Genomic DNA, 18,737 nt, shown 5'->3' on the forward strand with positions numbered 1-18,737 from the left:
CTTATGAACTCTTTAATTTTTAGAGGTTGTATGGCTCTAAAAAAAAATTTTAATGTTAGAGTTCGTAAGGCTCTAACAAGATTTTAGTTTTAGAGTTTTTTAGGCTCTAAAATAATTTAAGTATTAGAGTTTGTTAGGCTCTAAAAAATGTTTAAGTCAAGTGTCTTACCTCTGGTGGGGGATCACTATGACTCATATATAAAAATGTATTTTTAGAGGTTGTAAGGCTCTAAAAAAATGTTTAAGTCAAGTGTCTTACCTCTGGTGGGGGATCACTATGACTCATATATAAAAATGTATTTTTAGAGGTTGTAAGGCTCTATAAAAAATGTTTAAGTCAAGTGTCTTACCTCTGGTGGGGGATCACTATGACTCATATATAAAAATGTATTTTTAGAGGTTGTAAGGCTCTAAAAAAATGTTTAAGTCAAGTGTCTTACCTCTGGTGGGGGATCACTATGACTCATATATATTTTTAATACAATTTCCTTGGCTTCGAAGGACCAAAAAATGATTGGATAAAAATAGAAGACGAAGTTTACAATCTGAGTATTCAGTCGATACTGATTTTATTTTAAAAAGTATGCTGTATTTATACAAAAATAATCTTAAAACTAACTTAACTAATTTTCAATATTTATTACCTGTTATAGCTTGTTTGAGTGGACTGTATTGCATTACAAAAAAAAGGATACAATAAAATCCCGGCACGTAGGATTTTTATTATTTTACAAATATATTTTTATTATCGATACGGTGCCGTGTATCATAAAATGTATTTTAAAATGTGTTTAATATTCTACAATGTTGCTATTTTAGTTTTGGGTTTTTTAATACCCGTGTTTTTTCCTTCGTATATAATTCTAAGCATTTAAACTATAACAGGCTTGGAATAATAAACTATCAATTTAAGGACATCCTGCCAGCGTGTTTAATATGCACAGTTGTGCATTATTTTAATTTTAATATAATTTTTTATGATTTTAAAGAGTAAACTGGCATTTGTCTTAAAATAACATGTTCATTATTGAACATATTGCCAGCGCCTTTATTAAGGCAGAATGGCTTAATATAAGATGAATATGAAATTGAATATTAGTAATTTGAATAATAAAACATGTTCATTATTGAACAATAGTGCTCATAAGTTAGAAAGTAGATATAAAGATCCTTATATAGTAAAGGATATAGATGATAGGAAAAATTATATATTAAGAGATAAAAACAAGAAAATTGTAACACATAAAAATAGATTAAAATTATTTGAACAAAGAAATTAAAATTTGTATTTTAAAAATCATAAAAACAAAAACATATATTTTTCATTATAATTAACTTTATTTCCAACTTATAGATATAAGATTTAAATGAAATTTTAATATATAAAATATAAATAAACAAATGGTACCATTATATAACATAAACAAAAACAAAATAATATTGTAAAATTAAAACAAAGTAGGTAAAGTATCTCTAAGAATTTATTGTAATCCTAGTATATAAGAAAATCATAAAATTTAATGTAATATTTAGTAATAGAATAATCTTAAATAAATAAGATCATTCTTTTGTAAAAGGGAGGTGTAGCATACATAATAATATAAACAAAAACATCTGTTACTCATTTCATGTGTGGTCTACTTGAGAAAAGCATTATTCACTTATTCTTAAGTCACACTATATACGCAACAGCATTAATTGCTGATCTTGCAATTAATGAGACAAAGCACTTTGAGCTGCTTGTGTATGCTGCGTCGCTCTTAAAGCACAGAAGTATTTGAGATGTTGCCTGAGCAACAACGTTTAATATTCCCTTAAATAAAATATTAAATATATGAAAACAACAGATACTTGTTTATATAATAAAACATTAATAAAAAGATATTACATTATGCATTTTGACATTATTCAGACCATACTGACTTATAAGCAGTATTAGTAGTAGCCTGTAAAGCGGAATCATTTTGCAACGAAGCGGAATCATTTTGCACTTTGAATAATAATTCACAATTCTTATGAATGCCATTAAATCAGACTACTTATTAAGTATAGGTGGATTTAACTAAGATCTGGATTTTTACTAAGACCATTAGAATTGCTTGACTATGCAGATGACAGATGTAAGTTATCCCACCGGAGCAGTGATATACAAGACAAACATAATGATCCGGCTCATGAATCATCTGAAGTCTTATCGGTTCTTCTTTATGGCTGTGAAACATGATTCGATCTTCAACATCTTCTGGCCCCACATCAGCATCAGCTGATCCCTTCAGATATTGCCCCATCTCCCTTCTTAACTCTGTCAGTAAGTTCTATGAAACTTTCATAGCCAGCAAGCTGAAGTCCTTCTCCTCGAGTAGTAATATTATTCCCCTTACCAGTTTGGCTTTAAACACCAAACTTCCTATGTCCATGCCTTACATTGACTCAAAAATGAGATATGCGTAGAGTTTTTCAATAAGCAGCCCACTGTTATATTTCTCATAGGGCTTTTCAAGTCCAAATCTGTTCCTCTTTGTCCCGCGACTTCCTCATCGACGCTGGCACCTCTCAGGACTCGGTTTTTGGCCCATTCCTCTTTAACTGTCTAGTCTTCGTGCGGTCGTCTAACTCCCGCAAATTTCCGGTGAGCTTAATGACCACTTTTGATCCTTTTTTGACTACTAGACCAGGTGAAAAATTAAGCTCAACCCCACCAAGATCTCTGCAATAGTTTTCTAGGCCAGCAGCGTGATCACACCAGAGCTTTTGATATCTTTGACATCGAGCTCAGACTCCACAACATTCCTATCCAGCTAGTACCCAAGCCGAAATATCTTGACATTGTTTCTTCCCCGCAACATAATTTTGTCCACCACGTTGATTATGCTATCCGTAGCGTCCGGATCAGACATATTCAACAGAAAAATACACTCCGAAGACACAACCAGCTTAGCTGCAAAAAAGTTGTGACTTTTCATCTAGAATGAGTCAATTGTATGCATCAGAAATATCAAGTTTGGTGAAAAGTTCATCTCCTTCCAAAGATAGAAACATTTCCACAATTCTTGGCAAGGGGTGGTAAAAATAATATAAATATTTTTTAATCGTTGTTTTGTGATCCCCATTCTTCACCATTTGGTTTTAGTACAGCAACCAAATGCGTACCCCAATCATAATTAATCGGTTTTAATTAATTGATTTAATTTTTTTTCAATACTTTTAAGCAAATGGTATGGTCTGGTTAACATGAAGAACAGCCGATTGAATAGTACTTGTGACAGAAAAACTATTGTTGAAGAGAAATTATTTCATAACCTACAATAATTATTCTGTGCAAATCGATTATTTTTACTTTCAGAATAAAGTATTAAAAGGCATTAAAAGTTAAATGTTCTTATCTCCTATAGACATAGTTGAAGAAGAGACAAACCGCACATAGACTTATGTTTTTGAAGAAATTGTCCTAAACTAATAACAAAATTTTAATAAGATAAAGGAATTACATTTGTACAAGACAACGTCCACTGAATTCAGGTTGGCAGCGGCAGTTTCTATTATTGTACTAGTTGATGTAGCGTGGAAGTACAGGAAGTTGATAGGATGTAACAAAACAGAATACACAAATTTGTGTAGAAGCCCGAGCTTGGGGTCCGTAATTCGAAATTACCCATCACTACCACCACCACTGTTAGTTAGTGAGCAGCAATTGAAAAAAATAATTTAACTAGTATAAATTTTATTTATTAATTACATACAAATATTTTTGTTTGAATACATTTAGAATAAGAAATTAAACATTTATTGAACTTAGATAGTTTAGGAGATTATATATAGCCATAATCAAAAGCATTTACACAACGAAAATGTTTGTACACATTGTACTAAAATAAATTTTTGTTGTTGTTATTGAACGTAAGTTTCAAAATTTTTTTGTTTTTGTCACTTAGGTTTATCTACGCAGAAGCAAATACAAAAGGAATTGGAACAATAACTGTTCATTTAACAAAAATATAAGCAAATCCACTGATGTTTATTTATTGTCAAAAGTATTTACACACATTTTTTCGCATAGTGCAATATTTATTTATTTATTTTTTTTTATTTTATTTATTTAATAAAGTGCTATGAGGAACACCCTTTTAGTGCACTTTCTTACATACTAACTTACAAACTAACAAATAAAATTAAATATACTAATTAAACTATTGCTTAAAAATTAATTATTAAAAAAATTAAAATATAATCATAATAACAATGAAATTATAGAAGAGAAAAATTAAAGAAGAGTATTTATTAATGAAATCAAAATAAAAGGCAAAACGAAACAGTAAAAAAAAGAAAATATTAATAAGCCAAAAATAATATTAATAATTAAAAGAAAAAATTAATCAAAATAAAGAAATAAGAATGAAACAATATTAATTAATATAAGATGGTAATAATAAACTAAGACAGTTCCTGTAAAACTAACTTTTTGAAGCACCTTAAGTTGTTTGCGTTTCTGGTATCACTAGATAACGAGTTCCAGAGTCTTACCGCATTTATGAAAAAGAAACTAGTCACTAGATCTCAGTGAATGCAATTTACATAGGTTATTAAAAAGGTACCCAGGGATTTGGGTCGTAGCGATTTTAAATATGAATATGGAAACATATCTATTTATAAATTGTTCAATATCATATCCCAGAATATTATTCCTGTTGCCAGTTAAATGATCAAAACGCCTGAGTCCATAGACATACCTTGTCAAGCAGTTTACTAAAGCTCTTAATTTGTATAGGGAGTCTGAGTCAAGTTTGCTGTAAACCAGACTAGAATACATAACTATAGGCATTATTAATTGCTTTACTAACGTACAACGAAGATTTATTGGAGTATATTTAGCTGATAATTGTAAACATCTAAGTGATACAATTGATTTCCGAAAGACTTGATTTATGTGGTCACGGGCATTCAAGCTGGAGTTCAAGCAAAAACCTAAGCATTTTACTGATAATTTATAATCAATTGTAGTACTACCAATTAAAATTAAAGGCAATTTCTCCAGTATAATTTTTCTTCTCGCAATAGGCAGAATAATTGTTTTATCTGTATTAAGCAGCATGTTGTTTACTTTTGCCCATGCATTAATTCTTTCTAAGTCATCAGTAAGCTTACGAACACTGCCACCTAAAAACCTACAGTACTAGAAAGATACATTTGAATATCATCTGCATATGCATATAATTTGGAGTATTTACATATGGAGAAAACATCATTTATAAAAGGTAATGCCGGTGACACCTAATGTCACAAATACCAAATTAAGCTAAGGTTGCCGCGTCGACAATATAATTCAATTCATGCTAAATAGCATGCAGGTGCTACTATCATTGCCCCTACCTGTTGCAGATGCAACGTGCATCGCAGACGATCGCATTTCTCGTGGGAAACTACGCGAGCAACAGTTCCTGTTGATGCTGCATATTTTATTATTAAGTTAGACTATAAGAACTAATGTAAGATTTTATTCAAATCAGTTTTTTATTAATCTTAGAAATAAACGGTTCGGAGTAATCCGAAAGAAAAGAAATCGTAAAGAATTCATTAATTGGCGCCCAACTAAAATTTACAATTACTGTTCAAACATGAACACATTTTATAGTTTATTTTTAAGATTTATTATTATTTTAGAAGATAAGTTTTTAATCTGTATATGTAAGCAAAAATGTTATCCACTAAATACTATTTGTAAAGGACTGTATTAATTATTTGAATATTTCAGAAAATTTCTATTGTTTACTTAAATGCTTTAAAGATAAAATTTTATTGTTTTTCAATGTTTAATGATTATAGCACAAGCTGTGCACAAATGTAAAATGATAACGCGCATGTGTATCAATAACAAAGATTGTAACCTTTTTTATCTTAGACACACATGCGCATAAGTATACAGTCCACTAGCTAATATACAGTCCACAACGTAGCGATAACAAATTTAACACTTAGTTTTATGATAAAATAATTGTATAAATACATGTACTAGAAATGAAATAAAGTTAGTAGTTTAAAATTACTCAAAGTGTGTGTACTTTAATTTATTAAATGTACATTTTGGTCCTTCGAGACATAAAGTGAAATTGAGTACAGTGCGATACAAGCGTGGACCGAGGCTTAAACATCGGTGCCATAAACTAAATATATAGTACAGTGCAGATACAAGCGTGGACCGAGGCTTAAACATCGGTGCCATAAACTAAATATATAGTGCAGTGCTAAAAAATAAAAGCGTGGGCCGAGGCTTAAACATCGGTGCCAAAAATTTAAATATAGTGCAAAAAGCATTGATCGAGATTTAAATATCGGTACGGTAAAAAGAAAATGGATCCATCAAAATTATTAGCTCTGCTAAAACAGCAAAGAGCAATATATGACGATGTTAAGAATATCGATAAGAATAGCAACAAACGTGAGTTGCTTGCGAATACAATAAAAGAACGTTTAGATAAACTACAAGGATTATGGAATCAATTTAAAGATAATCACGAGAAAATACTCTTAACGGAGAATAAGGAAGACAAATATTTTAATGAGGAATTTCACACTACAGTGCATCAAAAAGTGATTCAGGTGAAAACAATGCTCGAAGAAATAGTTGAAAGCAAAGATAGAAATGCAGAATCTGTTGAAAGCAAAAGTGTAGACGAGAAAATAAAGGAAAGTCAAATTGAGAAAAATAAAATCAACAATCTAGTAGAGCAATATAACAATAACATCGCAAGGTTAAGACAGATGTTAGAAAATCTTGACCATTATGATACTGTCACGCGATTGGAACAACTTAATGGAATCTGGAAAAGAAAGTTCGAAGATATTAGAAGTATCTATAAGAAGCTGGTTATTGAAATGTCGTACAATGAAGTAGACATTATGAATGATTATGATGAGATTGAAGACCAATACGATAACGCGTTAGATGAATTAGCCAATAAAATGGAAAAATTACGTGAGGGGAACAACGTTAAGCTTGACTGCATTAGAATCCCAAATTTCAACGGTAATATTGAAGAATGGTCGTCTTTTCATGATCTATATAAAAGGCTTAACAATGAGGATGGAAAAATTTCGAATGTTGAGAAAATGTATCGACTCAAAACATTAGTAAAAGGAGAAGCAAGCAAGCTGATACAACATCTACCGGTGTCGGAATTGAATTATGCTGTAGCTTGGGAGATTTTGTCGCAAAGGTACGAAAATGAAAGAATGTTGTTTACAATATTGGTCGATAAATTGCTCGATCAACCATCTGTATATAATGATTCAGCGTCAAGTTTGAAAAAGTTGCTTGACACATCGATAGAATGTATCCAGGGGCTGAAGGCAATGGGTATAAAAACGAATAAAGCAGATCCAATAATAGCAAGGATTATAATCAGGAAGTTGGATAAGGAAGGATTACGGCTATATGAGCAAAATATAAAAAGGACAAAGGAAATCCAAAAAATGGACGATGTATTACAGTTTCTGGAGCAGCAATACCAAGCAGCAGAGGCGATTAAATCTAAGAAACAAACTAATAATGTAAAGTCTTTTCAAAAAACAACAGCGACAACTATAGTAGCAAATGATTACCAGTGCTTTTACTGCAACAAAAAAGAACATATGGCAATAAAGTGTTATGAGTTTCTAAAGCTACAAGTCAAGGACAAAAATACATGGGTAAAAGACGCTAAAATTTGTCGCGTCTGTTTATCGCATAAAACTACAAAAAGATGCAATAGTAAGACAAAATGTCAAGATTGTGGGAAGTGGCATAATGCTCTTTTGCACATTAATTCAGGGCAAAATAATAACACATCAACATTAACAATGAAAATGTGTTGCACAGCAGAAAATGTGTTACTTGCAACGGCGCAAGTGCGCGTAAAAAGTGTTCAAGGTGAGATGATTATGTTAAGGGCACTAATTGACCAAGGGTCGCAAACTACAGCTGTATCAGAAGAAGCGGCACAAATATTAAATTTGCCAAGGAAAAAAGTAAAAATGGAGGTGCAAGGGTTTGGAGGAACACCGGTTGGCGTTGCAAAGGCAAAAATAAATCTTCAAATTCACCCACGATTCACTAGTAAATATAAAATAAATGCAGAAGCATTAATTTTACCATCATTGGTATCTTGTCAACCGGATAAAACCTTTAGCTATAATATAGATAAGTGGGAAAATATGACCTTGGCGGACCCAAATTTTAATAAATCCGATAGAATTGACATAATCATAGGAAGCGATCTTTACGGAGAAATTCTTGAAGGCGGTCTACTTAAAAAAGATAAAATATTGGCGCAATCAACAAAGTTCGGCTGGATATTATCAGGTATTTTACAAGCAAAAAGAAGCATTAAAGGATTCATCTCTTCCAACGTCGTCAACATAGAAAAGTTTTGGGAAATAGAAGAAATTCCAGAGGATGAAGATTCATCGGAAGACGGATATTGTATGAAAAATTAAGCTGCGACAACTACCAAAAATGAAGATGGACGATTTGTAGTTGAGTTACCTTTCAAAGAAGAACACCAACTTGGCGACTCATACAAAATGGCGATGGCACGATTCATAAATTTGGAAAGAAAATTACAGGCAAACCCATCATTAAAGAGAGAATATGTCGAATTCATGAAAGAGTATCTATCTGATGGGCATATGAAAAAAGTAAGTTCAAAAAGTCAGGGAAAATATTATCTACCTCACCAAGAAGTAGTAAGAGCGAATAGTATCACTACTAAGGTGAGAGTAGTTTTTGATGCTTCGGCAAAGACCACGAATAAATATAGTTTAAATGATGTATTGTGAGAATGATGTAAATGAGAAGCGAGATTAATCAGCCAATTGAAGAATACAAGTTAACAACTGTAACTTACGGTATTGCCCCTGCTTCATTTTTAGCTATAAGAACTTTATTTGAAATAGCAAATGAATGTCAGGATAATCAGATATCGAAAATAATTAAAGACGATTATTATATGGACGATCTTCTAACTGGCGGTGATACAAAAGAAGAGTGCAAAAGTGTTCGGCTAAGGATATCGGCGCATTTGGAGAAGTATGGATTTGAGAAAATGGTGCTCAAACAGCATGGATATAATAGAAACGGTGGAAAAATCAAAAGACAATGAGGTCATTGATATAGATAAAGAAGAAAGTATAAAAACGCTTGGCTTGCAATGGAATCCTAACAATGATATATTCATGTTTAAGATAGCAGAAAGTAGAGACGTCTATATAACAAAAAGAATGGCATTATCGTATCTAGGTAAAATATTTGATCCATTAGGACTATTGGCTCCAGTTACAGTATTGGTTAAGTTATTTGTGCAGAAGCTCTGGATAAGTAATTTAGATTGGGATATGAAATTAAATGAAGAAATGATGAAAGAATGGAAAAACATTGCGCAGAACTTAGACGCAATACAAACAATCAGAATTGAGAGATGGGTAGGAGTTACCGGAAATGATGAAATATGCCTGGTAGGGTTCGCTGACGCATCGGAAAAGGCCTACGCAGCAATAGTGTACATAAAAACGCACGCAAAGGTGTCCATAATAGCAGCAAAAAGTAAGGTAAATCGTATAAAAAATAGAAAAACATTGCCGAAGCTTGAGCTGTGTGCAGCGCATCTATTGGCAAAATTATTAAATAAAATTCATAACATAATTAACAGAAAAATAAAAATGTATGCATGGAGTGATTCCACGATTACATTATGCTGGATAAAAAGCAATTCAAGCAAAAATAAATTTATTAGGTCAAGAGTAAATGAAATAAGCTCGTTAATTCCAAGCGCCAATTGGTTTTATGTGCGATCAAAGGAAAATCCAGCAGACCTAGCATCCAGAGGAATTCAGCCGGAAAAGTTAGAGAAGCAATCGTTATGGTGGAGAGGTCCAAACTGGTTAAACGATGATAGAAGGACATGGCCAAAAGAACAAATGGCAGCTAAAATAATAAATATCAGTAAATTAAGAGAGGAAGACTTATTTAATCAGCTCATCGAGAAATATTCATCTTTTAGAAAATTAAGTAGAGTGGTAGTATATATTTTTCGTTTCATAGACAGACTGAGGAAGGCTAAGTCTCCAGAATATTTAACTGTAGAGGAGTTTAGAAGAGCAGATGCAGCTATTTTTAGAAGTTATCAGACAACACAATTTTTTACGGATATAAGCAGATTGAAAAATAGCTGTGAAATAGATCATCGAAGCAAAATGGCAAATTTGAATCCGTTTTTAGACAAAAACCAAGTTTTGAGAGTTGGAGGTCGATTAATCAATGCAAAAATTGGTTTTGATAAAAAGCATCCAATAATTATAGCAAAAGGTCATTTGGCGAATTTGATAATAAATGAAGCACACCGAGAAACATTACATGGTGGACATCGATTGATGGAAAATGTTATAAAAAGAAGATATTGGATATTTGGACTTAAAAACTTGATTAAGAAATGTATACGTGAATGTGTAAGGTGCACCCGTTATAAAGCATTAAAGCAGAAGCAGCTTATGGGTGATTTACCAGAATATAGGGTCAATGTGTCTGCTCCGTTCGCTCATTGTGGAGTAGATTACGCTGGACCATTGCTAATAAAATGTTCTAAAGGGCGAGGCCAAAAAACTTTTAAAGGGTACGTAGCGGTATTTGTATGTATGGCAACTAAAGCTTTGCATTTAGAGTTGGTAAGTGACATGACATCAGACTCATTTCTGGCGGCGCTGAAGCGATTGTTTGCACGCAGAGGCAAATGTTCACATATATACTCAGACAACGGTACCAACTTCGTTGGAGCATCCAAAAAATTAGATAAGGATTTACAACAGGCTATTAAAAGTAATGTGAGTGCAGTTTGTGCATTGGAAGCAGAAGGTATAAAATGGCATTTAATTCCACCGGCAAGTCCTCATTTTGGAGGTTTATGGGAGTCGGCCGTGAAGTCAATAAAACACCACTTGAAAAGAGTTGTTGGCGAAAATAAACTTACTTATGAGGAGTTAAGCACACTTCTAACCCAAATTGAGGGCATACTTAATTCACGACCGCTTTGTGCAAATGTTGACGACAATGATATATTAACTCCAGGTCATTTTTTAATTGGGCATGCTATCATTGACTATCCAGAAGCAGTAGATAATATGAACATATCTTCATTAAATCGTTGGAAGATAATTCAAGCAATGATGAAACATTTTTGGAAACGATGGAAGGAAGAATATTTAACGAATCTTCAGCAGAGGTACAAATGGATAGGGGTTCAAGCAAATGTTAAGGAAGGCCAAGTGGTAATAGTGAAGAATGAGGAAACATATCCAGGAAGATGGCCTCTTGGAAAGATAATCGAGGTTCATCCTGGAAAAGATAATCTGGTGAGAGTAATATCGGTAAAAACTCAGAACGGCACAATAAAACGTCCGATTCAGAAATTATGTGTATTGGAAGGCGTACACGAACAAATACATGTTGCTGAGAATACGAAGATAAATGTTATTAAACGAAAAGATTTGAAAAAAGAAAAATCTGTTAATTTAATGTTACTTTTATTGCAAATGATTTTAATTCCATCTAGAATAGCGTCAGAAGCAATTAAAGGAGGAAAAGTGAATAAGATAGACAAAGACACGATGGTTTATTTGGACGAAATTGGATCTATGAACGTGGTATCATCATCATGGAAGCTGTTAATATGTTTTGATTTGGAGCCCTTTTTCGAAATAATTGATAAAGGAGGTACAACTATATTGGAAATGGAGAAAATTTGTTCTAAACTGCAAACATTTGAAAACCATTGTGTGGCAATTATAGAAGATATGAGACAGCAAATACAGCAGATGCAGGACACAAATAAATATTTGCTTCAATATAAAAATCAAAGAACGAGAAGAGCGTCATTTGAGTTCATCGGGTCACTGCAGCACATATTGTTTGGCACAATGGATGCAGAAGATAGAAAAATGTTCGAAGAAGACATGATGAGATTACTAGAAAATCAGCATGATATCAAGAATCTGATAAATAAGCAAACTTCGGTAGTAGATTCTACGGTGAATTTGTTAAAAAGAACCACCACGGAGATAAATAATAATTTTAAACAAATGCAAGATAGGCTCAACATCTTGTCGTCGGCAATGCAGGAATCATATTTGGTATATCGGGAGTCAATTAAGTTTTTCATGGTAACAAAAGAGCTGCAGGGAATAATTGAAGAAAACAGAAATGTTCAAACAGAAATAATAGAGCTTTTAATTGACATAAATCATGGGAAATTGAATCCTTCGTTGATAACTCCTACTCAACTGTATGAAGAAGTTAGAAGCATCAAAGAACATCTTACAAATAAATTAAGGCTGCCAGGAAATAGCGATAATCAGTTGCAAGTTATTTATAAGCTTTTATCGGCAATAGGAACAATAATGGATAAGAAACTAATCATAAAGGCAGAAATACCATTATTTGACACACAAGAACCAAAACTATACAAAGTAATTCCGATGCCTATGGAAAAGCATGGGATAATTTTGAGTCCAATGATACAAAAGCAGTTTCTTATATATAATTTCGAAATGGACTCATACCATTTGATGACGGAAACACAGCTCAACTTATGCAAACACGTCACAGAAGCGGAGTATGTTTGTGAAGGTAATTGGCCATGGCTAGATGCGAATGACTCGTCGTGTGAGATTTCACCATTGAAGCCTTTAAACGCTTATAAATGTACATACGTTGAAGCGGAATCATCTCTATATTGGGTAAAACTAAATAATGCAAATAATTGGTTATTTAAAACATTTAAACCAACATCAGCACATATCCAGTGTAATCAAAATCGGCAATTTATTTTAGAACTTCCACAACAGGGAAGAATATCATTGCAACCAGGATGTACAATAAGAATTGAAGGTGTTACAATAAAATCACCATTTAATATAAACTCTAATTCGAAAAAGGAAATACCAGCCACATTGACAGCGAAGATAGGGAACACTACTAGAATTCGTATTCCACCATTAAATTCATTAATATCCAATCACACAAATGAACTGCAAGAGCTTCAGAGTCAAATCAAAGTCATAAAAGAAGAGAATATTAAATTACGTGAAATTAAATATCATCAAATAGCAAGTCATACATCTCTTTTCTTAGTAACAATTTTGATAATAGGTATAGTGATATATTTTGTAAAAAGGAAGCATACGGAACGCGCAATTGCTCGATTGGACATTTTTAACAAAGAGAATCTCTAATATGACCAGACCAATGAACGCTAAATAATCAAACGAGATTGGAATGTAGAATTAGGCCGCTGGCAGAATGTTCAAACATGAACACATTTTATAGTTTATATTGAAAAATGTAATGTTTATTTTAATTACATTGGCAACCCTTTTTATTTTATAGTTCAACTATTGTAACTATTACACTTTGTATTTATTCTTTAGTCTAATAAAGTCTTTTAAACTCAACAGGTTATGGGCCCAGAGCTTGCACTTGCGCTGTGTTGTTTTTTTTTTTTATATAAATTTTTTTTTACGAAATAATATTTAAAATACTGTAATAATGGCATCGGAAGGTGAAATTAAAATTGAAAAACTAATGGACAGTTCGCAATGGCTTACGTGGAAATTCCAAATGGTTCAAATTCTGGATGCTGGTGATATGTATGCAGTGGTGACTGGAGCTGAACTACCGCAGGAAGAAAAAAAAAAATTAGTATGGCAGAAAACTGATGCAAGGGCTCGTCGTACAATATGCACGTCACTGGGTAAACAACCTTTGTTGCAAATACTTCATTGTGTGACTGCAAAAGAAATGTGGGATACACTAAAAAGTGTGTATGAACAAACGTCAAGATCTAACGTCTTATTTTTGCAGCAGAAGTATTATAGTTATATTAAAGATCCGGAGGACGACATTGCAACCTTTTTATCCAAACTAATGGAAATTGTGCAGCATCTTCGTGATCAAGGCGAATGTATATCTGATTCAATGATAATTACGAAGGTATTAATGTCTTTACCAGCAGAATACAATCACTTTTATAGCGCATGGGAGTCGGTACGAGCTGAGGACCAGAATCTTAACACCTTGAGAGCACGGCTTATGGCAGAAGAAATAAGAATGGGTGCTCAGGAAAAACAAAAATCAGAAGCTCTCTTAGCAAAACGACAATACCGACCAGCAACTAAAGGGCAACAAAATAAAGCTGTGAAAACAACGACCAGGAGTCAAGGGTGCTTTAAGTGTGGTGACAAAGGCCATTTCAAACGTAATTGTCCACGAATTAAAAAGGTTGAACCAAATGCAAATCATTGCAGAAGCTATGAAGCTTTAATGTGTAGTACAAATGCAAGCTGCAGTGGAAATAATTGGGTTCTTGACTCAGGAGCAACGGATCATATGTGTCATATAAAGGAGTGGTTTGAAAGTTTGAGAAACCACAATGATATCGTCAGGGTTGGCGATGGACGTGCTATTAAAGCGGCAGGTAAAGGAAATATTGTCGTTTTGGTTAGTGAAGGTCATAAATGGGTGCAGAAAGTACTGAAAGATGTACTTTATGTTCCAGGCATCCAATATAATTTATTTTCATCAACAAAGGCACTAGATCGTGGTTATAAATTCCATTCTGACAGTAGTACTTGTAAATTTGTCAGAGGAGACGGAAGTACTGTTGCAGTAGGAGTTCGAAGAGGAAAGTTATTTAAAATGCTGATTAAGGTTCCAGAAGGCGTCATGTTAAATGTAGCAGTCGCCGACAACTTACCTTTGCAAATATGGCATGAAAGAATGGGTCACCAAAATGGATCACATGTGAAGAAAATTCTGAATAAAAACAATATTGGCTTTGTGGAAAAGGAATTTTCATGCGAGGGATGCATTTTAGGTAAGCAGCACAGAAGCAGTTTTAAATCACGTCAAGTGAGGTCAACAAGCTGCGGGGAACTGTGTTTCGCAGATGTGTGTGGTCCATTGCAAGTAAAATCTATCGGTGGTGCCAGGTATTTCTTATTAATTAAAGATGACTATTCTCATTTTCGTTCTTTTTATTTCTTGAAAGAGAAATCGGAAGTTCCAAATGCCATTAAAAGCTTCTTGATGCAAGCGGAGAAAGTTGATCAACAAAAAATAAAGCGCATGCGTACGGATAATGGTTTGGAATTTGTTAATGATGAATTGCTCAAAATATTTGCACAATTTGGTATAAGGCATGAAAGGACGGTGCCGTATACTCCGCAGCAGAATGGCTGTGCTGAACGTGAGATGCGAACGGTAATGGAGCTGGGGCGTACAATGATTTATGCTAATGACATGGATTTGAAATTTTGGGCTGAGGCAGTGAATACCGCAGTTTACGTATTAAATCGTACAGGTACTAGTACGGTGAACGAGAAAACACCATATGAGTTGTGGTATGGACAACAGGCGAATATAAGTCATCACCGCAGTTTTGGTGAAGAAGTTTATGTGCACATACCTAAAGAAAAACGACGCAAACTGGATGCAAAAGCCTGGAAAGGTATTTTTGTTGGTTATGCAGACAACAGCAAAGCTTTAAGGGTGTGGAACACTAACTCGCAAAAAATAGAAATTTCGTGCGATATTCAATTTTTACCTGACACAGCAACTCTCAAAGTTCAGTCATCTCTAAAATATAATTCGCAAAATCACAGCTCAGAACGTGAATCAAAAGCTGATAAAAAACTTCATGGATATGAAGTAGTGGAAAAAGGTAATGATAATGAGATATCGGAGGACAATGTATTTTATGATGCTCTCAACAATGATGACAAGAACAACCACAATAAGAGCTGCATTGTCAATCGTCTTCGAAGTGAAACTGGTTCGGAACATATTGCAGCCCTTATGATAAGCGAGGAGCCTAAATCTTTTGAAGAAGCGATGCAGGTAAATGATCGCGCAAAATGGCAAGCAGCAATGAATGACGAGTACGAGTCATTAATTGAGAATGAAACTTGGAATCTTGTTGAAACACCATTAGATCAAAAAATAATAAAAAATCGGTGGATTTACAAACTAAAGCGAGATGCTCAAGGAAATATTGATCGCTATAAAGCGCGGTTGGTTGTGAAGGGTTTCACCCAAGAATATGGAGTTGATTACGAAGAAACATTTAGTCCAGTTGCAAGGTTTACTTCTATACGTTGTATTTTGGCTACGGCAGCAATACGTAAGATGGCTCTTATGCAATTCGATGTTAAGACAGCATTCTTAAATGGTAGTTTAGAAGAAAACATTTACATGCAGCAACCAATGGGTTACGATGACGGCAGTGGACGTGTATGTAAGCTGGTGAAAAGTTTATATGGGCTGAAGCAAGCATCAAGATGCTGGAATAAAAAATTTACTACAATTCTTCAAAGTTTTGGGTTGCAAGTATCGAAGCATGATCCTTGTGTTTTTATCAGCAATAGTGATGATGGCTCTATAATTATGGCTATCTATATTGATGATGGTCTAGTAGCTGCAACAAATAGTAAACTTATAACTAATTTGATGGCTCAGTTGGAAGTAGAGTTCAAAATAAAAATTTTTGAGGCTAAGTATTTTTTGGGGATTGAAATTAATCGAAAGGCTGATGGATCAATTTACATTGGTCAGGAAGCTCATACTAAAAAGGTAATTGCTAAATATAAAATGCAAAATTCTCCTATTGTAGCTACACCTGCAGACAACGCAAGCAATTTGAGTAATTTTATATCTGATGCAGAAGTCAATTTTCCATATAGGGAAGCGGTTGGCAGTCTTATGTATTTAGCAGTAGCAACAAGACCAGATATAGCTTTTGCTGTATCTAACGTAAGTCGATATCTTGAGAAGCCAGCAACAGCGCACATTAATGCAGTCAAAAGGATAATCAAATATTTAAATGGCACTATTGGCATAGGAATCTGCTACCAGAGTAACAGCAAACTTAATCTGCGTGGTTACAGTGATGCTGACTATGCAGGTGATGTGCAAACTCGAAGATCTACCTCAGGTTTCCTTTTTATGGTAGATAAAGGTATAATAAGCTGGTGTTCTGAGCGTCAGAAGTGCGTTTCTTTATCAACAACTGAAGCAGAATATATTGCAGCAGCTAGCGCAGCAAAGGAGTTAATTTGGGTCAAGCGTTTTTGGTCTGATCTTGGGAATCCTGGACAGATAGAGTTCTGTATTGATAACCAAAGTGCAATTCGTCTAGTAAAAAATCCTGAATTTCACAAAAGGACAAAACACATTGATGTACGTTATCATTTCATTAGAAATGCATACAATGAAAAGGCTTTCGAATTAAAATATGTGGCATCTGGTGATCAGCTTGCAGATGGGCTTACTAAAGCACTTCCGAAAGAAAAATTTGTACTTTTTAGAAATCAGATTGGTTTAAAACATCTCTCTAGTATCCTAATGTAACTAAAAAGTGGGAGTATTGAAAAATGTAATGTTTATTTTAATTACATTGGCAACCCTTTTTATTTTATAGTTCAACTATTGTAACTATTACACTTTGTATTTATTCTTTAGTCTAATAAAGTCTTTTAAACTCAACAGTTTATTTTTAAGATTTATTATTATTTTAGAAGATAAGTTTTTAATCTGTATATGTAAGCAAAAATGTTATCCGCTAAATACTATTTGTAAAGGACTGTATTAATTATTTGAATATTTCAGAAAATTTCTATTGTTTACTTAAATGCTTTAAAGATAAAATTTTATTGTTTTTCAATGTTTAATGATTATGCACAAGCTGTGCACAAATGTAAAATGATAACGCGCATGTGTATCAATAACAAAGATTGTAACCTTTTTTATCTTAGACACACATGCGCCTAAGTATACAGTCCACAACGTAGCGATAACAAATTTAACACTTAGTTTTATGATAAAATAATTGTATAAATACATGTACTAGAAATGAAATAAAGTTAGTAGTTTAAAATTACTCAAAGTGTGTGTACTTTAATTTATTAAATGTACAATTACCAAAAGTGAAATTGCAATAAAAATTTTTTAAATGAACAAAATTTAAAATACATATATTAAAAATTGCAATTCAAATAAACAAAATTTGGAATATAGTAAAATTTACAATTACCAAAAGTGAAATATATCAAAAAATTGCAATAAAAATTTTTTTAAATAAACGAAATTTAAAATATATTAAAAATTGCAATTCAAATAAACAAAATTTGGAATATAGTAAAAATTATAATAACCAAAAAGTGAGATATATTAACATTTACAATTACCAAAAGTGAATTAAACAAAATTTGGAATATAGTAAAATTTACAATTACCAAAAGTGAAATATATTAAAAAATTGCAATAAAAATTTTTATAAATAAACAAAATTTGAAATATATTAAAAATCGCAATTTAAATAAACAAAATATTTGGAATAACCAAAAGTAAATTAAACAAAATTTGTAATATATTAAAATTTACAATTACTAAAAGTGAATTAAACAAAATTTGGAATATAGTAAAATTTACAATAACCAAAAAGTGAAATATATTAACATTTGCAATAACTGCAATAACCAAAAATGAATTAAACAAAATTTGTAATTTATTAAAATTTACAATTACCAAAAGCGAAATATATTAAAAAAATTGCAATAAAATTTTTTTTAAATAAACAAAATTTGATATATATTAAAAATTACAATTTAAATAAATAAAATTTGGAATATATTAAAATTTACAATTATCAAAAGTGAAATAT

At 32.6% G+C, this 18,737-nt stretch overlaps 1 protein-coding gene across 1 annotated transcript; it reads left to right on the forward strand.

Moving 5' to 3' along the window:
* The first annotated feature begins 6,345 nt into the window (after positions 1-6,345).
* Positions 6,346-8,469, forward strand: LOC119666036. The gene has a single exon (XM_038075301.1). It carries the CDS (start codon positions 6,346-6,348, stop codon positions 8,467-8,469), a length of 2,124 nt encoding a protein of 707 aa, XP_037931229.1.
* Positions 8,470-18,737: the final 10,268 nt, after the last annotated feature.

The sequence above is a fragment of the Teleopsis dalmanni genome, chromosome 1 (assembly GCF_002237135.1).
Source record: "Teleopsis dalmanni isolate 2A chromosome 1, ASM223713v2, whole genome shotgun sequence".
NCBI classification, from domain to species: Eukaryota; Metazoa; Arthropoda; class Insecta; order Diptera; family Diopsidae; genus Teleopsis; species Teleopsis dalmanni.